Here is a 22,703-nt window from a genome sequence, read left to right on the forward strand (position 1 = left end):
GAGTAAGTACAGGAGTGGACTGAGGTGTCAGGAACAATGTGAGAGGCTACACCGCGGAGATGCCCCAGGGGCTGCCCCTAGTGCCCAAGATGGGCATCTCCTCCCCTCCCCCATGTTGCCTGACTCCAGCCTCACTTTTCATTAAGAGAGGTCAGATATTCCTGGGTTGTCATCTCCTGCTGCATCTTAATGTTGCACTCGTGGGACATGTGGAAGCTGCTTCCCATTTTTATTTTGAGTAATTGTGCTGTGTCGCCTTTAATTCTGAGTTGTCCTGTTGCAATTTTTCACCTAGAAAGAGAGAAGGTCATACTGGAGCTGACTCAGTGCACTTTCTCTAGAACACCCTTCCTTTCAAGGCTCCCTTCCCTGCCCTCCCTCTGAGCCATCCAGCAAAGGCTGCCTGCCCAGGCATCAGCATCCTGGCTCAGTCACAATTGGAACTAATGTCTACAGAATACTGCTTCTGAGTCAGGCATTGAAATAAATGATTAATGTCATTTTTGGGGGGTGGGGGGTGGTCCGGTTGTGGGGCCTGAACTCTGGGCCTGGGCGCTGTCCCTCAGCTCTTCAGCTCAAGGCTAGCACTCTACCACTTGAGCCACAGCGCCACTTCCAGCTTTTTTCTTTTTGCTTATGTGGTGCTGAGAATCAAACCAAGGGCTCCATGCATGCAAGGCAAGCGCTCTACCACTGAGCCACCTTCCCAGCCCATGTCATTTATTTTACAAGTCTTCTAGAGTTGACAAGATGAGGACACTGGAAGTTAAAGCAACTTGTCCAGAGTTCAGCGGCTAGTCAGTAGCAGAGTGGGCTTCAAAACCAGGTAGCTCTGGCTCTGAAGTCTGCAAACCTCCTTAGCTGTTAAGCCAACCATCCACCTCCTTGTTTAACTGTGGTTGACTGGGGTTTGAACTCAGGGCCTTGCACATGCCATATCTCCAGCTCTTTTTGTGTACCAGTTATTTTGAGTAGGATCTCCTTTTTAGCCAGGCCTGCACTTGAACTCGGGGCCTAGCCACTATTCCTTAGCTTTTTTACTCAAGACTGGCATTCTACCATTTAAGCAACAGCTCCACTTTAGGTTTTTTTGTGGTTCATTAGAGATAAGAGTCTCACAGACTTCCCTGCCTGGGCTTTGAAACTTTATCTTCAGATCTCAGCCTCCTGAGTAGCTAGGATTACAGGCGTGAGCCATTGGCACCTGGCATTTTTGTTGTTGTTATTTTTTGGTCTGTCTTAGAGCTTGAACTCGGAGCCTGGGTCCTATCCCTGAACTTTTCCAGCTCACAGCTGGTACTCTACCAATTGAGACATACCTCCACTTCCAGCAACTTGATGGTTAATTGGAGCAGAGCAACTCTTAAGTTTGTCTTCCTGGGATGGCTTTGAAGCCCAATTCCCAGATCTTAGCTAAGAGATTATAGGTGTAAGTAGTTAGGATTCTAAGCCCAAGCCACTGGTGCCCAGCAGACAGTATTTTTATGCTTCCTCCATAACTGGGACAAGTGCTTACTACTACTCCATTGAGATAGAGTCTCTCTGATTTTTCTGCTTGGGCTGGAGTAGAACCTCAATTCTCCTGATCTCAGCCTCCCAAGTAGCTAGGATTATAAGCATGAACCATCAGTACCTGGCTTCCATTCCTCCATTTAAATGACAAGCATAGAAATACATGAGGGCTAGCCAATCTAAGAGAAATTAAGGGAAAAGATGAAAATGAAGACTAGGAATAAATAAATAAATGTAGGAATATGGAAGATGGAAAAGGAAGACTATGTAGGAATAAATAAATAAATCTGCACTTCTTCCTCGCCTATTCTGACATAGCTCTTCTGTACATTTCTTAAATGGAGGTACATGTGTACAGACTGGTTGGCTTGGATGATAAGGAGTGGGGAATGAAATAGAGCAGAAGTAGCAAGGCCTCCTGGCTGGCCATCTTTCACTTACCTTTTTTTTTTTTTGGGTCCAGTCGTGGGGCCTGAACTCTGGGCCTGGGCGCTGTCCCTCAGCTCTTCAGCTCAAGGCTAGCGCTCTACCACTTGAGCCACAGCGCCACTTCCGGCTTTTTTCTTTTTGCTTATGTGGTGCTGAGGAATCGAACCCAGGGCCTCGAGCATGCAAGGCAAGTGCTCTACCACTGAGCCACCTTCCCAGCCCCTCTTTCACTTATCTTATACTCACCTGTGAACCCATTATCTACAGTATCAGAAGGCCCTTGACCCTCTTCTCCCTCCAATATGTCCCATACAGTGTGGCCTGTCCTGCAGTATTGCCACCCTCAGACTGTCCTTTTTCCCTTCACCAAATCTGTCACCATCAATCACATCCTCTTGAACCAGAGCTCTGAGACTTCCTCAGATATGCTGCTGTACATTGTGCCTGGACCAACCAGGAAAAAAAAAAAAAAAAAAGCTAGTTTGCAGAAGAAGGGTATTGGCACAGGTTTTTTTTAATGTACTTTTAGCAGCCTTGGGTCAAAGAAAGTTTCCAGGACACTCAGAATCTGAAATGGTTCACCTTCCTTGTTTACAGCCAAGTGAGGCAGCCATGACATGGTAAGGAAGAGTGAACCTACAGATCCCAGACTCTCCTCCTTCCGCTATGGAGCCCAGCAGGACCAAAGATGGAGGAAAGATTGCCCCACACAGGAAACATGAGACCCGCTTTCTCCATCTCCCAGAGCAGAGTTGTTTCCTTGTTCTGGGGGGATGCGGGCTGGAAAGACAGGCTTACTATCCCCCAGACAGATTCTCACTCATGTTGAACACAAGAACCAGGAAGGAATGTGAACTTGGCTGCCAGACTTCACACTGTCTGCCCCACCTGGCCTTCCTCCTTTGCTATATTCTACCCATTTCCCAAAGAGCCTGTGCTGTCAGACTCAGAAGGGAACAAAAGCTTCCTAAGCTCCAGTTCCCCATCCTACCTCTTGCTACCTTATTCCAAGGCCCTTATTCCAGTCCACACACCTACCTTACCCACTGCTCTTTTCTCTTTCCTACCCCCCACCACAGTGGCCAACTCTCAACTCTCTCCTAGCCTAAGAACTGTAGGTGTCTGAAAAGACAGTACCCAGGACCAAAGACCCATCAAAAAGGCCACTTACCTCCTCTATCCTCAGCTGCTCAGAAATGGATGTTATTGGAGTCATATCTCCATAGTTCCTGGCCTCTGGGTCTGAGGAAGCTATGGTCTGAAAGTTCTCCAGGGAGAGTGTTTGTAAAGGCGAGGTAGGACGTTTTACCTTTCAGGCTAGATATGCTACCTTATGGCTAGGTAGAGACAGGTATATTCATTCTTTATGGGCTCAAAGAATAAAATGAGAGATCTAATATATAGCCAAATGAGTCTGGGTCAGAGTGTTGCACAGACACATGGGCCATGTAATTTATTGAGCTGGAATAAAGAAATGAACTATAAGTGGGATCAACCAAGCAATGACCATGGCTGTGCCAGGTATGAGTGACTTTAGAACCAGGTCCCCAAATGTCACACTAGGGGACACAGCAGTTAAGACCCAAAACCACTGCTGCTAACATCTGTAGGCAACAGGCTGGACCAGAAAGAGGACAGCACCTAAACTCTCTATCCTCCTCTGGTAAGCAGAGCATCTGTTCCTACCCTTCAGACATAACCAGCCCAGCTTGTCTTCTGTCTTTACATCTTTCTCTTCTGGAAGAATATTGCTATGATGATTGTGATGGTAACAGTGACAGCTACCACATACTGTGTTGACTATGTGGCAAACACTGTGCTGATGCTCCCAATAACATCAGTGAAGGGAGTATGAAGAAACTGACACTGAGGAGTAACTTGATATGGTCACATTTCCAGTAAGTGGCAGAGCTGGGATTTGAACAAAGGTTACTGTTGATGTGTTCTGTACCTTACCCTGACTACTCTTGAAGGCACTCCCACAGAAGCCAGTGACACATCCCATTTTCAGGACTGAGCTATGGTTCTCTCCTCCCAAAGCTATGTAGGCCCCCACTTGGGAGGGGAGCAGTGGCTGGACTTAGGCAAAGTTCCCACACTCAGCTTGACAGCCCTCTCCCCCCACCACACATGCTCTAAGGATGCTGTGAAGCCGGACAAGGCTAGAGTGGTCAGGCTGCTGGGAGAAGCTCTTCCTGCCAGCCTGGACTTTGTACCTGTCCTAAGAACCTCAGATAAAACTGTACAGAACACTTGAGAGGCAATGTCCTCAGAAGATAAGGATTCCTTCACTATAGGTCTCCTCTCTCTCCTAGCACTGTAAGCATCAAAAAGTTCTGGGGTATCTCTTGGCCTCCCACTCATGTACATAGCAGCTCTTCCTGCCAACCTGAGACCTTCATACCTGCCCTAGGAGTGGCAGACCATACTGCACAGAACACCCTAAAAGGCCAGTGTCCACGAGAGACAAGGACTTCACCATTATGGGGTTTCTCCTCCTGGCATTTGTGAGCCTCAAGAAGTCCTGGAGACCATCTCTTCCTCCCACTCATGCTCCTGGTTGGGGAAACTCCTTCCCTGGCCATCAATTCCCACCTCCCTACCCCTACCCATCAAGCCAAAAGCCCAAGACGTACTGAGGAGCAGCCAGGCAAACACAGAATTCTGCTGACTTGCTAAGGTCTTGGCCGGCTCCCTCAAGCCCCACTGGGCTACTGCTAGGTCACTTAAGACCAGCAGTCCTAGAGTCCCCATACTACGCTCTCCCTCAGGGCCCTTCAGGAAGCAGAGGCCAGACACAGGGGGAAACAGGAACCCATGGTCCTTTATTTGCATTTCTTAGAATACTGTACAAAGGGAGTAAAAATCCTATTCACACTTTGCTTAGAAAGATTGTTGAGGTGAAAGTTCCCTATGATACATGGGGTGGGAGTGGAAGGCCTGTAGGCAGAAAGTAGGGCAAGCAAACCTCTCTCCTTCCTCAGCCCACAGGAGAGGGCTCAGGCCACACCCTTTCAAAGAAACACCTCCCCAGTAGGACTGGGGAAGCAGGGGGCACCCCTCTAGCCTCTTCTCAGGCTGAAGAGACTTCTGTCTGCAGACACTCCCTGTCCCTTCCATTGCCCTGCTTGGCAGGGGTACTGTAGGACCTTGCAGCCACCAACCTCATGTGGGGGCCCCCCACGTGCGTGCCACATGAGGGGCCTTGCCCCAGCACTGGTCTACAGGAGGTCTCAATGTTGGGGTGGAAGAGCCCCAGCAATGGCCGTTTCTGTCACAGCTTTCTCACACCAACCCCCTCACATTGCTGCAGAGGGTGGTGTCAAACCAGACCTGTGTTTATACTGCCTCCTCCACCCATGTTCTCCCCCATGCCAACCCAGGAGCTTCAAGCACAAAGCAGCCTCCCTTCCCTAGCCCCATCACCATTCTGTGGGTGTACTAACTAGCCCTCCAAGCCAGCTCCCTTCCCTGCCCACATCAGAAAGGAAGTTGTATTCTTGCTTCTGCCTGTCCCCCCCCCCCCCCCCCCCCCCCCCCCCCCCCCCACACCACCAGCACTGCCACCTCTTTACACCCGCCTGCATGGGCTGCTGCTGTTGTAGCTCAACTCACTGTCTCCAACCTCCACCAGGACCAGCATGGCAGAGCCTATACCCCCCCCACCCCACCTTTTCTCTCCTCACCCTCCCCACTCTCAACCCATACCCAGGGTGGGGTGCAAGGGAGTCACCAAAACTGAGCCTTGGATCAGACAACTCTCTACCCAGCGGGGTGAGGTGTCATCACACACTTGCTTTGTTATGTACAAAACAGAGTGTTCCCCCTCACAGACCAAAGAACTGAAGGGGAACAATCTAGAAGCTGTACCGTCCCTCTGCTCCCATACAGGGGTTAAAGTGCTTTGCCACCTGAGGGTAAACAAGTGAACAAGGGTCTCTCTGGCCTGTCCCAACCACACAGGTCCACATTACCTGGGAGCCCAGCCCCTTCCACGACCACCCCATGGAGTCTCTACTCAAAAGGCAAAAAGGAAAAGATCAAAAAAATCTGAATGGGTTGGAGCCCAGGGGCCCACCCCCAACCACACTACAAGCTACTCCAAGTTGGCTACTGGGGATACAGAGAGCCAGGCCCAGGGCATGACCCCATCTCCGGTCGTGTCCAGAGGCTCCTGTCTTCAGCATCACAGCAAAGGCTTTCCACCCCTCCCCTGCCGTCACAGGCTAGGGAAGGGGCTGCACCCTCAGTACTTATTGATTCCAAAAATCCGGACTCCGTGGAGCTGGGGCAGCTTGGGGATGAGCACGCTCATCAAGGACACTGTGTTGAGGATGAAATGAATGTGGTCGTACTTGGTGTAGAAGCTGGTAAGGAAGTACCTGGGAGGAGAAGACAGGGCAAGATCAAACACTGGAGAGCCCCTTCCTCTCTCCCCAAATCCTGAGAGCTGAGAAGGGATGGCAAGGGGACCCAGATCAGAAGTAGGGTGGCAAGATGTCCCGGGCTGACTAGGCCCCTCCTGACCCAGCCCACCTCACTTCAGGCCTCATTCAAGGGGAAAGCACCAGTGGAAGGAAGACAGGACCAGGGAGGCCCAAGGACTGGGGCTAGTGTTAAGACCCAGGGATCCATCACTTCCTTGTTCCTCTGTTCATCTCTAAACCAAAGGCCAGAGCCTGGGGCAGGGGTTGGGGGGAAGGAGGAGGGAACTAGCTGGGCCCAGACTTCCCAGAGTTGCTTCGCCTGCTGTCTCCCTCCAGCAGAAGTACTCACAGCACAATGGGTGTGATGGTCAAGAACTTTCGAGAGGCAGTGAACTGGACCCCATAGTCCATCTGCTCCCAGTGGGTTAACAATCTTGCTTTACCCTGGTCCGGAGTCTCAAAGGGTGTGCCTTTCACTGTGTGCAGGAAGATGTACATGCCCTGGAAAGAGGGGCTCTGGTCAGAAGACACAACAGGCAAAAGTCCCCAGCTCAGTTCTTCCCTATCAGGCAGAGGGGGATGTTGGCAGATGAGCATGATGGAGCAGCAGGGAGCCTGGGACAAGAACAAGGGGACCCAGGGGAAGAGGCAGGCCTGGCACGAGATCACATGGGGAGGAGTTGGTGGCAGTATCTCCAATGGAGACACTCCAGCCCAACTGGAGTTTCCAGCCAGCCTCCTGCCAGTCCCAAGGGACAAGGACTAGACCCCTGCCTGCCCACCAACAGAGGACTAGGCAGCAAGTGGAAAGAATGCACCAAAGGGTACAAGTGGGAGTCTAACTTAGGAAAGAAGACTTTCAGCAACAGGCTGGGCACCAGGCTTCCTGGGTCCCCAGGAACACGGGAGCAAGGGTTCAGTTCTCTGTTGGGAACTCAAGTCCTCCCAGATCTACAGCCACCCCAGCCTGGAGACACAGACAAATCTGCACATTGGATTCTTCCTGGAGCTATGCACAGGGCTGGAGCTCAGGAGGGGGATAGGGCAGAGAGACAGGAGCCGGGCTCTGGTGACAGATGTTCTCAGGACACCGCCCTGCTATCTAGCCCACGTCTGGCAGACCTCCCCTATCCCTCAGCCCTGGCTGCAGGCAGCATCTCACCATGTTGTGGATGAGGTTGGTGAGGGTCCAGACGACAGGGACACTCACGAAGGGGATGCTGAGCAGTACGACGTGGAGGAGCCCGATGGCCAGGACGTAGGAGAGCCAGATGCCGCGGCTGTTCATCACTCGCGTGTTGGGGTTCACCTCGCTGTGCGCTGTACCCACATTCATCCTGCCACCCCTCTCTGATGCTTGCTCTGCAAACAAGCAGCACAGGTGAGACAGGTCACACTACTTTTCCCGCTCCTCACACCCTCTAGTGCCCTAGAACTCCATACAGTCCACTGCATTGATTCTCAAACATGGAAGCTAAAGTCCACAAGATTTTCCACAGCTGAGCTGTGTTAACACCGGGCTGGCCCATGTGTCAACCCATCAGAACACTGCACCCACAGTATAGTTCATCAAGGAATTTAGCCCCAGAGCAGAGCAATCAATGCACACTCCCCAATCTCACCCTCGATATCATTTCTATAGGGACCTCTTCCTGCTAGGAAGGGGAGAAGAGGCTTGCTCCCCCTAAGATTCTCACTGAGCACAAACCCTGCTGTCTCTATCTCACTAAGGACCTGATAGAAGACATCTCCCCCAAGCCCCTCCTATAAGAAGTAAAAGGAGATGAGGCCTGTGTGTACAGGCAGCAGTAGGTGAAATACTTTGAGGTCCCTATGTCCACTCACCTCCAGTTCTTCAAGCCTGGATCTCCCCAAACCTCAGCCAGGAAGACTGACAAGGCAGAAAGGGAAGAAAAAACAGCAGACCAAGGACAACCTTTGCTCAGACTAGAAGGCTCCTTTTTGACATGGCTAAACTCAACTGGATGTTTGTTTTATCCATTTGGCAGCCACTCAGACTAACCCTTGGGATGTTATCCATTCTGCTGCCAAATTACCAGAGCCCTTTACCCTACCAAAGAAAAGAGAAGAAGTCAGGAGACAGTGATTCACGCCTATAATCCTAGCTACTAGGAGGCTGAGATCTCAGGATCTCAGATTCGAAGCTAGCCTGGGCAGGAAAGTCTATGAGACACTTACCTCCAATTAACCACCAGAAAATGAGAAGTGGTACTGTGGCTCAAAGTGGCAGAATGCTAGCCTTGAGTGAAAAAGCTCAGGGTCAATGCCCCAAGCCCTGATTCCAAGCCCCACAACAGACAAAAAAAAAAAAAGTGGGAGGGACCAACAGAGCACATGGCCAAAAGCTACAGCTTCCAGGAAGGGTGTGAGACACATCAACCCCTCGCAAGGATACAAAAATCATACCTGTGGCCTCTCTCCTACCACCTCCTTTCCGGTCCCACCACACATCTCAGCACCTGTTTATAAGTGTGAGTTATAGCACCATAACTTCTCCTGCCCAGTTCCAATGGTAGAAAGCCTGCAGGAGGAACCAAAGGAGCTGCTCTAAATGCCCAGGAAACAATGGAGGCGACAATTCAGAGTGGGCAGAGACAGTAAGGAGGGAATGATCTGCCCGTCTTGACTGTTCTCAAATTCCCTGGGGGTCCAGTGGCCAATAGAGATTAGATGAGAACAGATTGCACTGTGTAGTGGCTTACCTCTGTCCCGATTGCTAAAGGCCCTAAAGATTGTCAGCATGAAAAAAGCCCTTTCACCACTGAGAAAGGAGTCTCAGATGAAGATATTCTGGAAGTGCCAAAAATGCCTCTCCTTTACTACCACGGTGGCCAACCCCCTCAGAAGCTGCTAGTCTTGAACTAGGATTCCAGCCAAGCCTCCATAAGCATGAGAATTCTCATGGGTCAGTCCCTTATTTATAGGATAATGAGAATGCATTTCCTCTTCTCAGACAGCTCGAAGCCTAGAGATCCCCAGGAAATATGAGCCACAACAGGCAAACAGATAGGAGCTGGCCTGGAGTGCACCCTGGTGGAAGTAAGGCTCCTGGGGCCCATCACCTAGCCCATTAAGTTGGATAATTGGTCCTAACAGAAACTCAAGGAACTAGAAGTGTCAGATGTTTACCTTCCCAGGGCCTTGGGGTTTCAGTTACCCTGACACAGCCCCTGGGACACCTACTACGTAAAAACTAGGGGCAGAGCTGGGGGTTGTGTCTGGCTGAGAAGTGAGTTCTGAAAAACCACTAAGGAAAGGCAAAGAGCACCCTAAATCTCACCAGAAACTGCTGCCCTGAGAGTATAGGTGCAGACCTATATCCTCCCTAACACTTTGTCCAAGACAGCCAAAAGCCTGGCTGAATCTCAGACCACAAGACCTCACACCCCTTTTTGACTGTGACATGCAAAATAAATAAATAAATATGAAAAGTCCAGGGTAAAGAGGAAGATGGTAGCTCATGACTGTAATCTTAGCTACTCAGGAAGCTTAAAATCTGAAGGGCTGAGGTTCAAGGCTGGCTCAGGCTCCATCTCCAAATTAGCAAAACACTGGGCTGAAGGCAAGGCTCAAGTGGTAATGCCAGCTGAGCAAACAAGCTGAGCAAGCTTGAGGCCCTGAGTTCACACCCTGGTACCTAATTTGAAGAAGAAAAAAATAAGTAAAAGGGAGCTACAAAGGCCATAGCTCACTCTGGGAAATTCTCCTTAATGCCTAAACACTTCCCTGAGAATATCCTAGGAGACCCTCCCTTTAAACGATCTAAAAACAGGAAAGGACTGGGAGAAGCACTCTTGAGACATCCAAGGGGCTATGTGTACAAGCCACTTCCATTAGTAATCCATTGACCCTTCCACCAGAATTGGAGACATAGGCAGAATAGGCTGGCAGAGGCAGATGGGTCCCCAGGCGGCTTGAGACTGAAAAGTTTTGCTGTCACGGCGGGCAGGTGGCTGCTCGTACCAGGACCCGATGTGGTTTCATAACCTGCCTACAACCAGAGCCTGCAGCAACTCCGTTAACCACTTTTTTGCTGGCAGCTCTTACCCCAGCCCTCCTCTTGGAATCCACACACAAATTTCTAGTCCATCAAACACTCAGGCCAAGGCCAAAGTACACCTCGGGGTAGCCACCAGGTGAGTAGGTCCCATTTCCTCCTCCCAAGTTAAGGACGGTCCTTTAACGCAGTAAATCTCCAGCCTCTGGGTGATGAGCACAACCATGCGGGTTAATCCTGCTCCGCACCCCCCTCCAGTAGGGACCCCCCCCCACACACACACGGGAGAGTTAGTGGCCCGCAGGGTTTCTTATGCTCCAACTCCACCCCCCCTCTGCCCCACCAACCGCTCAGTCTGCGGGACCACACATAGCTCACCAGCCTCCCGGACCCAGAGGGGGTAGGAAGGGAAAGAAAGCCAACTCTCACTAGCTCGCCCGCTGGGAAGAAAGAGGGGGCGGAGTCTTCACTATTGTTGGGGTTAGAGTGAGACCTCCGGCCGGGGAAGGGGTTGTGAGGCTCCCGTTCAACTCCCCAAGCACTCTGGAGCCTGGCTAGGTCCGGGGCCCAACCCTCAGATCCACGCGTTCACCCTGCCCCGGAGGCAACCAAACCTTTATTCCACTCCCCACACCCCAAAGTCCGGCCGCTCCCCGCCCCTACTCCCAGCCGACGCTCGCCGCACGCGCGGCGTCCCGCCCCCCGGCCTCCAGCGACCACTCTCCTCCACCCGCACCTCCCGGGGCCGATGCACCCCTCCACCGCCAATCACCCCGCCCAGGGCTCCTCCAGCCCCGGGGCGCCTCCCCACAAGCCCCCCATCTCCTCTCCCACCCCTCCTCAAACCCTGGGGCTTCCCAATCCCGCCACTCCAAGGCGGCCTGTCCCGACTCACAGGGTCCGAAGGTCGAAGGCCCAAGAGGGATACCAGGGAACCGAAGCTGCGGCTTCTCCAGCCGCGGTAACAACCAGCGGCGGCAGCCACCCCGCTGGCAGCTCCGGCCGAATCAGCGCCCGGCGCCTGTGCCCGCCCCTGTGACGTCACCGCCACGCGCCGGCGGCGCGGCTCCTCCTGGGAGTTGTAGTTTCTCCGCTGCCTCTGTAGTTACCACCTCCCCCACCCGGCGCCCTCCAGCAAAAGTTGTAGGTTTCTCTCCCTGCGCGCCCTCGAGCTACAGAGCTGTCCTCGCTGTGGCCTCACAGCGGAGCATTTCCCCGTCACTTGATAGTGAGATCAGATGGTATCACTTAGTGCATAACAATTCCAGCTTTTGCCTCTCCGCTTTGCAGGTGTGGTTTTACCCTTGCCAAGATTTTGCAAGTGAGGAAATTCAAGAGTTTTAAGTAACTTAAAGTAGATCCTTGTTGGGATACACTGACACCCCCCTCCTCACCCTCACCCCCGTGCAAAGGTTTAACCACAACGCCTCACTGCTTGAGCCTTGGCCCCAGAGTGGTTCCTCCAGAAACCGACCGCTCCAGCCCTTTACTCTGCTGGAACCTCCTGGGATCAGATTTCCTGGACGCTGGCAGGGGTGAAGGTCTGGAGGGCAGTGAAGAGAGCCTGTACGCACGCAGCACTGGTCCAGAACCTGGTCACACCTACTCCCAGCTTCTTCCTGATCAGATTAAGGCAGAAGAAGGCTATATGTCATGGAAAGATTTCTTGATGAACAGTTAAGAGCCTGAGCTGCTGTCTCTGATCAGTGTATGTGGTTTTATAAAGGTGGGCGATGCTGGGTCACCAGATTTCACAGCTGGGTGCTCCAAAGGCAAGGGCACAGATTTTACTGCCAGGCAGGCATAACGTTGACACTCCTTGATTGGTAGTGTGACCCTGGGCACACTATTCTTCATCTCCAGTTCCACACTTAAGACATCCTACCAGTAAGGTGTAGTGAGAATTCAAAACAATGCACGTAAAGCCCCTATTACATAGTAGGAAGTTGCTGAACTAAATAGCTCTTAAGGTCTCCTAAGTCACTCCTACTCTCTCCACTTTAACCAGAGGGCGTCCTCTGGATAGTTTCCACTTCCCCGCCCAACTTCTATGTCTATGTTATGCATGGCCCGGCTGGAATAGCAGGATCTGATGATGTCATGGATGTTGACCTGGCTAGCCATTAATGTACCTTGAACTGAATGTACAGAGGCAGAAAGAAGGCTAGCCCAGGCAAGCTGGTGAACACTTCTTTCAGACCACCCCCCCTCATCCTGAGGGGGCTGCCAAGAAACAGTTTTCACAAAGAGTGAGTCTTGGGAAGTATCTAGTGGGCACCAATCAGGTATTTGCGTGTCCTGGAGCTGCCAAGAGTTTCTCAACTATTTCCCAGGCCATTGGCCCAGGAGTCCCAAGATCTAACTACTGAGGCCAGCTGAAAAGGCCCAGACCCATGTCCCCTAGAAGTGTGTCCTGAGTAGGAAGTTCCTTGTAATCAGCCTTCTTCAGTCAGAAGTAGACAACCTGAGTGATTTGTTTACAAAAAGCTGCACAGCATTGAGGTAAAAAAGACAACTCTATATTTTCCAAAGTGCACCTGCTTGAGTCCTTTTTCTATTCTCCAGGATTCTTCCATCTTCCACCAAGTTGGTTACACTCTGGCTCTTTGCCAGCTTCCCCACAGCTCTGAGAAACTCAATGACCAGACAGGGCCCATGTTTCAACAAGACTGATTAATATAGAGTCTAACGGAAAGGTCACTGGATAAGTCATGGCCTATTCATAACTGGTGTTATGAAGATAGTGTTGTGTTTTATTGTTTTTTTGGACAATGAGAATGAACAAAATTCTGACTCACCCTGGGCTTATGACAAGTTGTCAGTCACATTCTGCTTTATTTAGCTAGAGGCCCTTTCATGATCTTTCCTCTTCTCTAACTCTTTGCTTTTATAATTACCATGTCTTCACCAAACATCCATCAGCTGTGACTAGGCCTGAACACCATTCTAGATGAGTGACAGCAGTCTTGCATAGTGCCAGGAAAGACACAACCACTTAGACAAGCAAGTGGCTTTATGTCCCAAGAAGCTGAAAAATTGTTGGTGCCTAGAAGCCATGATCATGCTTGGTAGGGCATTCGAAGGAAGCCATTCGTGTACAGGAAAAACTATAATTTGTGAAGCTGTCTATTTTGGCAATATTTAGAGTAGCAGAAAGCTGAAAGCAACAGAGTTCAAGCCCCATGACCTAAAACAAAAGTCAATCTTATCTTTCAGAGATAAATACTGAATTGTGTATGAAATGACGCATTGCCTGGGTTTGCTCCAAAATAGCCTAGGCTAAGGACATAGGGAAATAAACAAATGAGCCAAAGGTGATGATTATTAAAGCTGCATAACGGGAACATGAGCTTCCTTATATGATCTTCTCAACTTTTTTTTTTCAATATTTGAAATGGTCCATTAAAAAACCAAAAATCTTCAGCCAGGAATGTGGCTTATTGGTAGAGTAAGCATGGAGTATGTATGAAGCCCTGGGTTCCATTCCTCAGTACCACATACACAGGAAAATGCTGAAGTGGTGCCGTAGTTCAAGTGGTAGAGCGCTAGCCTTCAGCAAGAGAAGTTCAAGGACAAGGCCCAGGCCCAATTGATCCCCAGGACTGGCAAAAAAAATAAAACTTTTTTCTGATTAGGATAAGAAAAACTAGAGCAACACTGGTGAGATCCTGGCATCAGGTTCAACTTCCAGTTCCTCTTACTAGTTGTGAGAAATAACCTTCCATCATCTCATAGATATAGATAGATTTTTTTTTTCTCAGTCATGGCTTGAACTCTGGGCCTGGGCGCTGTCCCTCAGCTCTTCAGCTCAAGGTGAGCACTCTACCACTTGAGCCAATGCGCCACTTCTGGTTTTTTAAATGGCTTATTGGAGATAAGAGTCTCACGGACTTTCCTGCCTAGGCTGGCTTTGAACTGCAATCCTCAGATCTCAGCCTTCTGAGTAGCTAAGATTACAGGCGTGAGCCACCAGCACCTGGCCCATCATCTCATTTTTAAACATAGATGGTGATGATCATAATATCCACCTCATTTGTGAAGATAAAACTCATGAGTAGATGTGAAACACTGGAACAAATCCTGGCACATAGTTAAGTGTTCAATATACGTTGATTTTAATTCATTATTCCCACATTTGAATAGTCCTGACTGTAGCATCCACCAGCCTATGGAAATTCAGTAAAACACAAACACCTCATATTAGGATGGACGGATTCATGGTGATCTTTTTCATTCTCTAGTTTCAAACGTTGTGTAATCTGATCTTACTTTTAAATGTTTAATGAAATGCGTTTTTAAAACAGCCCATGTCCTGAGCGCTCTCTCTCTCTCTCTCTCTTTCTCTCTCTCTCTCTCTCTGTCTGTCTCTTCTCTCCTCTCTCTGTGCTCTGGAAGCTGCTTAGTCTGCTGAGGTAAACACATTCCCCAGCCTTGGGTGTTTCCATCTGGGGTGAAGGGGTAGTGGGGCCTCTGCTTATAACAGAAAAAAAGACAGGGAACACATCCCCAGCAGTAGCAGAAACTGGGGGGAGAGGGACATCAGGAAATGAAGCCTCTTACCCTAAGCCTACAGCAAAGAATGTCACCCCCCTCCTCCTGTTACCTTCCAGCTCTCCCACCTCACCCCTGCTTCCAGCAAGGGAGGTGCTGAGGTCAGCTCAGAGCAGGTGCAAGGAAAGAAGGAGTTGTTTGTTCCATTGACGTTGGAGTTTGTTTACATGAGGGCACCCCAGGCATGAAGGAAAATGGAGGACTGGTTACCAAGCAGACAAAAGAGAACTGAGGAAACTTCTGAGAACTAAAGACTGGGAGGGAAACTGGAAGGTGGCATCCCAGAGGACACTCGTATTACTTCCATCTCCAAGTCCCAACATTGGCAATTTGGGGCTTCAAAAGGAAAGGCCTGGGCTGGCTTAGTGGTGGTAGAGTGCTTGCCTGGCATGCATGAAGTCCTGGGTTCAATTTCTCAGTACCACAAACACAGAAAAAGCTGGAAGTGGCACTGTGGCTCAAGTGGTAGAATGCTAGCCTGAGCAAAAGTGGCTCAGAGAGCTGAGCGCTGGTGGCTCACGCCTGTAATCCTAGCTACTCAGGAGGCTGAGGATCTGAGGATCGCGGTTCAAAGCCAGCCCGGGCAGGAAAGACCGTGGGACTCCTATCTCCAATAAACCACTAGAAAACCGGAAGTGGCTCTGTAGCTGAAGTGGTAGAGTGCTCCCCTTGAGCTGAAGAGCTGAGGGACAGCACCCAGGCCCAGAGTTCAAGCCTCACAACCGACAAAAAAAAAAAAAAAGAGGCTCAGGGACAGTGACCAGGCCCTGAGTTCAAGCCCCAGGACTGGCAAAATAAAAAGGAGGAGGAGGAGGAAGAAGAGGAGCAGGAAAAGCCTTTAGGCCCTCAGCCAGGACCTGGGAACTAAACCTCCCCACTCTGGGAACCAGGGCTGGGAGGTACCTCAAGAATCCTCATCTGGGCACTGGTGGCTCATGCTTGTGATCCTAGGTACTAAGGAAGCTGAGATCTAAGGACTGCAGTTCAAAGCCAGCTTGGATAGGAAGGTCCATGAGACTCATCTCCAATTAACCAACAAAAAGCCAGAAGTGGAGCTATGGCTCAAGTGGTAGAGTACTAGTCTTGAGCATAAAAGCTCAGGGATAGCACTTAGGGCCTGAGTTCAAGCCTCAAGATTGGCTGGCATGCATTCACGTATGCACACGTGGTGCGCATACACACACACACACACACACACACACACACACACACACACACACACACACCCTGCTGGAATTGGAATCAGTCTTGAGAAAAAAGTTAAGCCCCAGGATGAGCAAAACAAAACAAAATCTTTCAATCCCCATACACCTTAATAAGAACTATTCTCTCCCAATAATAAAAGTAGTTTAGAAAACTGGAACTGTATTACAGAGCACAAGAGCAATGGATAAAATCTGTAGCTTCCTAACAAGACCCTCCCCCTCCTCACACCCTTCCAAACCTATTCTTAGTAGGTTTCACCTAGCTAGAAATTCTGCATGGGTCTGTCCCCAGACCGGCTCTCTCTGCCTTCTTCAGAGCTTACAGTGTTCCAGGCACAGGTTGAAGGGCCTGATGTGAAAAGTTCCTCCTGATCTGCTTTCCCCTGTCAGGCTACACTCTGCAGTTTACTCCCATGCACATTTCCTGTGCAGAGCAAATGCTTAGCCATTATTAGCTGAATCAGGCCACTGAGCACAAATACTCAGAAAAGCCACACCGAGACACTCACCATTCCCAGAATACCTTGCTCTCCTTGGCTCCTGTCTCAGCCTATAATGTTTTCCTCCTTCCTTCTCCCTCTAGTAGACTCTTTTCCTTTTTTCCTTTCTTTCTTTCTTTTTTTTTTTTTTTTGAGTCCGGTCATGGGGCCTGAACTCTGGGCCTGGGTGCTGTCCCTCAGAGCTCTTCAGCTCAAGGCTAGCACTCTACCACTTGAGCCATAGCTCCACTTCCGGCTTTTTTCTTTTTGCTTATGTGGTGCTGAGGAATCGAACCAGGGCCTCATGCATGCAAGGAAAGTGCTCTACCACTGAGCCACCTTCCCAGCCCTTCTCTTTTCCTTTTTTTTTTTTTTTTCCAAGGCCAGAGACCAGTTCTTGAGCTTCCTACCTGCAGCCGCTTTCACTAATTGGCTAGCACTCTACCAACCAAGCCACACCTCCAAGCACCAAATAGGTTGGTATTTCTCTTTTTTTCCCAACCCCCCCTCCTAGACTCTTATTCATCCCTCAAAGCCTAGCTCAGCAGTTACCTTCTCTGTGAGACCTCCCCCAATACCCAGGCAGAGCTTACAGCTTTCATCCTCAGACACTTCACCTGGAGCCCACCCCTGACATATCAGGAATTATTATTTGTATACACCAGTCCTCCCCAGTGTCTGAGGAATATTATCCATGACCCTTCTACCTATGGTTTCCCATAGGATTTACCACTGGCCTATTTGCCTGAGCTGACCTCAAACCAAGATCCTCTTGCTCACTGAGTCTTGAGTAGCTGGGATTACAGGTATGAATCACCATGCCTGGCCCTTCAACAAATTTCTTTTCCCCAAGGTCACATCTTTGGGATATGGAACTACTATCCTTCAAGGAAGGGACTAGAACTGAGTCAGTGGGGGTGGGGGCTTGATAAGATTCCTTTCTGAGTCCTGAACTTGGGAACAGGGCCCTGCCATGTCTCACCTCAACTCTACCATCATGCACACATCCGGTAGCAGGGGCCTCAGAGAGCCAAAGACTCAAAAGGATTGGAAGAGGATGTACCTGTGGCCAATGGCACAAATGTCAGATGGTCTTGGGCCCACTCAAGGGTGTTTCGTGCACAGCTTAGGCCATAGCCACTCATCTCATGGAATGCCCCAGCCAGAGCTCCCCAAGTCTCAGGCTATCTGTTGCAGTAACTGGACTTCCTCCTGCCAATCCATCACCACACAACCAGCAATGTGATCTAGAATATTAAATCTACTTTGAAATCCTTTCAACCCCTCATCTACTGAGTACTATATTTTTTTCCTTCAGTGCCTTAGATGGAACCCAGGGCCACATCCATGCAAGTGATCGTAGCTCCTAACTCTCAAGTTCCCATTCTTACACAAGGATCTGGTCCCCTTCTCTTTGGGTCCAGTCATGAGGCTTGAACTCTGGGCCTGGGCGCTGACCCTCAGCTCTTCAGCCACAGTGCCACTTCTGGCTTTTTCTGCTTATGTGGTGCTGAGGAATCGAACCAGGGCCTCATGCATGCAAGGAAAGTGCTCTACCACTGAGCCACCTTCCCAGCCCCCTGGTCCCCTTCTTTAGTAGTAGCTGTCACCACCTGCTCTATTTACACACTCTATGATCTAGAAGCAACATCATTTCATGCATGCTCCCTGACTCTGCCCATTTCCTTCCCAGCCTTGAAGGCCTCAAAAGCATTTCCTTGTTGGGTCCTCCTGTGATATCCAAAAGTACTGATAAACAATGCTCCCAGCTGAGAGCAACAGAAAACCAAAACAAAGCAATAGGTCTTACCCTAAGCTGTCATTAGGATCCCCTAAGGAGCATTTAAAATCCCCACCACTGGACACATACGGGATCTTTGCTTCAGAATTCCTGTGGGTGGATCCAGGCACAGTTTTCAAGGCCTCTGGTATCCTAATGTGCAGCCTGGTTGAGGGTGGGCCTTATCATTCTCACAATGAATCCAAAGGGAGACAGATGTTAGGTGAAGTTGATGCTCAGTGATGTCCAGGCCAATCTCTCAGTGAGATGCTTTTCCTTTCTGCCTTATTGCCTTGGGAATTACAAGATGGCTAGAACTGACCCTAGTTCCAAGTAGGAAGAAAAGAAGGGCCTAGCCCCATTCTCTCTTTAACAAGTCAGACTGTCCCAGAAAATCCTTCAGCCAATTCCTTCTTAGATGCCACTGACCAGAATCAGACTGCCTCCAGCTCCAGCTGCCGAGAAGGTGGGAAAAATGAGTGGTGAGATTTCTGATATCTGAGGGACCAATCAGGCTCACTCACCAGGGACTAGGTACATAATAACTCCCCAGTCCAGATTTATCACAAAAGGAGGTGAGGAATGGATACCAAGTGGGCAGCCAGCAGGTTGTGTCACATTACTTATCCTCTCTCTGTGTTGCAGAGCTCCTGGTATGTATGTCAGTTATGGCAGACTTGGCATTTATGCATGGTGATGATGTGTGTCAATATGCTATGGCTCTTAGACCAACAGGTCACAAATTGGACTGCCCATTACAAACAGCAGGGGAATTTTAGAGAGAGAAGCTAGTACCCAGACCCCATCCATGGAGATTTTAATTTGATTGACCCAGGACTGAGTGTAATCATCCACATTTGTAATCCCAGATACTCAAGAGATGAAAGTAGGAGGATCACATTCCAGGCACACCCAGATAAAAAACAAGAGATGCTACCTGAAAAATAAATAAAGCAAAAAGGGCTAGGATCCTGGTGAAATGCAGAGTACCTGCCTAGCACGCATGAGGGTCCTGAGTTCAAACGCCAATACCTCTAAAAGATTTTTTTTAATGGTCCAGATAAATCACCAGTGTAAATTATTTTAAAGCACCCCTAGTGATTCTAATGTGCAGAGTATTTTGAAAATAGCTGTTACAGACCCAGTACCTAAGAGCAGCATCTGTACAATACTTGGGACATCAATCTTGCAGGAACTCCACACTGAATAAGGGAACAAAGGAATGAAGGACAGAGAATTTCTGCTCCAACATCTCAATGCCCAGCCTGCAGTATGTGCTGTTCTATAGTTCCTCCCTCCCTCAGATATCCTGTTTTGTGAGCCCTGCTCTCAGATACTCTCAATTAAACACATCCACGGCACATCCCCAGCTCCAGGGGGCCTGTCCAATATCCAGGCTCAACTCTTCACCGGTATCCAGGTTCATCTCTCAGGCCTTAGCTAAATCCCTTGCCAGTGTGAGAAAAAAATAATAGGAGGGGAAGGGTGCCACAAGCCTTCTTCCCACATTCAGCCACAGTCCCAAATTGCATTCCCAAGCATTTAGTGGCACACTGATGGCCTTACTAATAGGTAACACACATAGAACATTTTTGCTTCTCTCTAGGTGTAGAAAATGTTATTTGATTCCTTGGACAAATATGAGTCTGAGCACTGTCCCTGTTGCTGTCACAAGAATGAGTCAGGGGTGAGCACATTCCTGGAGGCGATACCATCTGGTATCTGATTCTTGCTCCAGCAAGCTTCTGAAACTTCTTGTTCAAGGGTAACCCACAGGGTCAGCTCCATGGACATGTAACCTACACCATTATGAGGCTCCACATCATTGCTCAGAAAGACTTCATGCTGGATTTTGTGCACGGCTACCACACCTTGAAATTCCTAACCGTTTTAGAACAAAAGGACCAACATTTTTCACTAAGTCCTACAATTATGTATCTGTCAACCATAATCTCTAACAAAATCTAGCAAGGAGACTGAGGCAGGAGGATCTTGGATGTAAGGCCAACCTAGACTACATAGCAAGACCTTGTCTCAAAAAAAAACAACAGGAAGGAAGGAAGGGAGAGCGAAAGGAAGGAAGGAAGTCAGGCAGGCAGGGAGGAAGAAAAGGTGGGAGGGATGGGGAGGGAAGGAGGGAGGGAGAGAGAAAGGAAGGGAGGAAGGAGGGAGAAAGGAAGGGAGAAAGGAGGGAGAGAGGGAGGAAGGAAGGAAAGAAGGAAGGAAGGAGGGAGGGAGGCAAAAATAAGGGAGGGAAAGGTAGATTTTTACAGATCTGTCCTGTCTAGATGGTGACACCCCCCTTTTCTACCTTTCAGACCTAGTGGGAGAGAGCCAGGGTTTCATATAATGTATCAGGGGTCTAAAGAAAAGGACACAGTGTATTGGTGTGGCTGGGAGGTGACAGAGGTGTCAATGGGAACAGGAAGTAGTTAGAGAAGGAATCAGGTATCTAGGCTGTGATCTGTTGGGTCATTGATTCACTGTGAAACTCTGGTTATATTCTGGGCCTCAGTTTACCTATCTGCAGTCTAAGAAAAACAGGTGGTCCTTTCTTTTGAGCTCTGTGAATCATTGAGGCTATTATAAATTCACCAAACCAACATGGTTGGACCTGAAGGTAAAGGGAATTACAGAGGAAAAGGATACTTGTCTCCATGACTTCTTGTCAACTCTGCCCCCTGAAGAACATAAGTGATAAGGTGAAGAGAATAAACCTAAAATAAGAGAAGCCATAGTGTATTCTAGAAGACAGTGACTATGACAACTAGCATTTGCAGAGCAACTTGCATAGCTCCTTCACATCCACTTAACCCTAGTGCAACCTATCAACCCTACAGCAGTTTTCTCTCTTACAAAGGCAGACACCAGTGGGGCACTGGTGGTTCATGCCTGTAATCCTAGCTAGTCAGGAGGCTGAGATCTGAGGATCATGATTTGAAGCCATCCCAGGCAGGAAAGTCTGTGAGACTCTTATCTCCAATAAACCACTCAGAAAAAGCTGGAAGTGGAGCTGTGGCTCAAATGGTAGAGTGCAAGCCTTGAGCACAGAGAGGCTTAGGGACAGAGCCCAAGCCCTGAGTTCAAGCTCCAGGACTGGCAAGAGAGAGGAGGGAGGGAGAGAGAGAGAGAGAGAGAGAGAGGCAAGGCAAAGCATACACCAATGCTCAGAGAGATGAGGTAACATGCCTGAAGCACACACAAAGCATGTTTTCTGGCTTTAAAGTCTTCCTACCACTCCGTTGCCTTTAAGAGAGGGTGTTGAGATGGGTGACATGGTCTACAAATGATGGTCAGATCAAGCAGCCCAGGGAACTAAGTTACCCATGCCTGGTTCTCAGGCATGAGGAAGAGTTCAAAGTGTCAACCCCAGCATAACAAGAAAAAGTGAGTCAGTTTCGATCCACAGCATAAAATTGGCAACAAAACTCATAGGCCACCATATCAGACTTAAAGGGCCTTGAAGAACCCCATCCAACTCCTAGGAGGGACCATCAACCAATCATAGCAAACAAAAGTTGGACCACAGCGCCCCCTGGCAGGCGAGAAAATTGACACCATGAGAAGCCAGAGGAAGTCTTCAGAATTGGAAGGCTGAGGGAAGCTTGCAACCCTCCACAATGTGCTCGGAGGAGGGCTGTTAGGGTGGAGAATGGTGACTTTGGAAGGTAATAGATCTGAGATGTTCTGTCCCCCAAGCCTTCAAAACAGTGATCCTTGTGCCCAGCCAGGCTCTGGGCAAGGATGGGAGGCTCTGGCAGGCAGAGTCTCCATGTCAGCTAGAAAGGCAGTGATGGAAGAGGAAATAGGGGTAAGGAATGGAATTAGGGCCTGGTCTTCCACACATAGTTCATCAGGGTCTGAGATCTGCTCTCTTGGCATTTCCTGGCCAGGCCACAGCTCAGGTATCTGACACCTGGGGCCCAGAGTCACATGCCCAGGAAACCCAATATACTTGGGCCCCAGGCCCCAGCTTCCAGCTGCTATGAGCAAACAGGGCTTCTGGAGGAGGAAGCGGGTCTCCAGAGCTAAGCGGCAGGGAGACTACTTCCGGGGAGAGGGCAACAGCACAGAAGAAGACTCTGCCACCAACCGGGTGAGAGGCAGGGAGGAGAAGGGAGGGGAGGGGGAGGTTGAGCAGGGAAGAGAGCACAGGGACAAATGGAGGGAGAGGATGGAAGCCGAGGTATATCCTGCCTAATTGTCTAGTCTAGCTAGGCAATTTCTATTAGTGCCAACTAGACCCTCTGATGCCTACCTGCCCACCTGGCAGCCACCCAGGTAGGTGGGGAGGGGGGAATT

At 49.6% G+C, this 22,703-nt stretch overlaps 1 protein-coding gene across 3 annotated transcripts; it reads right to left on the reverse strand.

Annotated features, from left to right (window-relative positions):
- Positions 1 to 4,745: 4,745 nt before the first annotated feature.
- Positions 4,746 to 11,389, reverse strand: Ormdl3 (ORMDL sphingolipid biosynthesis regulator 3). Of its 3 annotated transcripts, none has more exons than XM_013038060.1 (4): positions 11,282 to 11,389; positions 7,531 to 7,730; positions 6,718 to 6,869; positions 4,746 to 6,323 (listed from the first exon to the last, which is right to left on the reverse strand). In XM_013038060.1, exons 2-4 carry the CDS (start codon positions 7,702 to 7,704, stop codon positions 6,188 to 6,190), a joined length of 462 nt encoding a protein of 153 aa, XP_012893514.1. In that variant the 5' UTR covers positions 7,705 to 7,730; positions 11,282 to 11,389; the 3' UTR covers positions 4,746 to 6,187. The 3 variants fall into 3 exon arrangements, with proteins under 3 accessions (XP_012893514.1, XP_012893517.1, XP_012893516.1); XM_013038063.1 differs by lacking the exon at positions 11,282 to 11,389 and adding an exon at positions 11,221 to 11,239; XM_013038062.1 differs by lacking the exon at positions 11,282 to 11,389 and adding an exon at positions 8,214 to 8,492.
- Between the last annotated feature and the right edge of the window lie 11,314 nt (positions 11,390 to 22,703).

The sequence above is a fragment of the Dipodomys ordii genome, unplaced genomic scaffold, assembly GCF_000151885.1.
Source record: "Dipodomys ordii isolate 6190 unplaced genomic scaffold, Dord_2.0 Scaffold7, whole genome shotgun sequence".
In the NCBI taxonomy this organism is placed as follows: domain Eukaryota; kingdom Metazoa; phylum Chordata; class Mammalia; order Rodentia; family Heteromyidae; genus Dipodomys; species Dipodomys ordii.

Bases quoted from the DNA above. Each gene is read 5' to 3' on its own strand.
- Ormdl3 (XM_013038060.1), bottom strand. From the start codon at position 7,704: ATGAATGTGGGTACAGCGCACAGCGAGGTGAACCCCAACACGCGAGTG. The intron at 6,870-7,530 runs GTGAGATGCTGC...CCCTCTTTCCAG, and splicing joins CCAACCTCATCCACAACATG to GGCATGTACATCTTCCTGCA. The intron at 6,324-6,717 runs GTGAGTACTTCT...TTCTCCTCCCAG, and splicing joins ACCATCACACCCATTGTGCT to GTACTTCCTTACCAGCTTCT.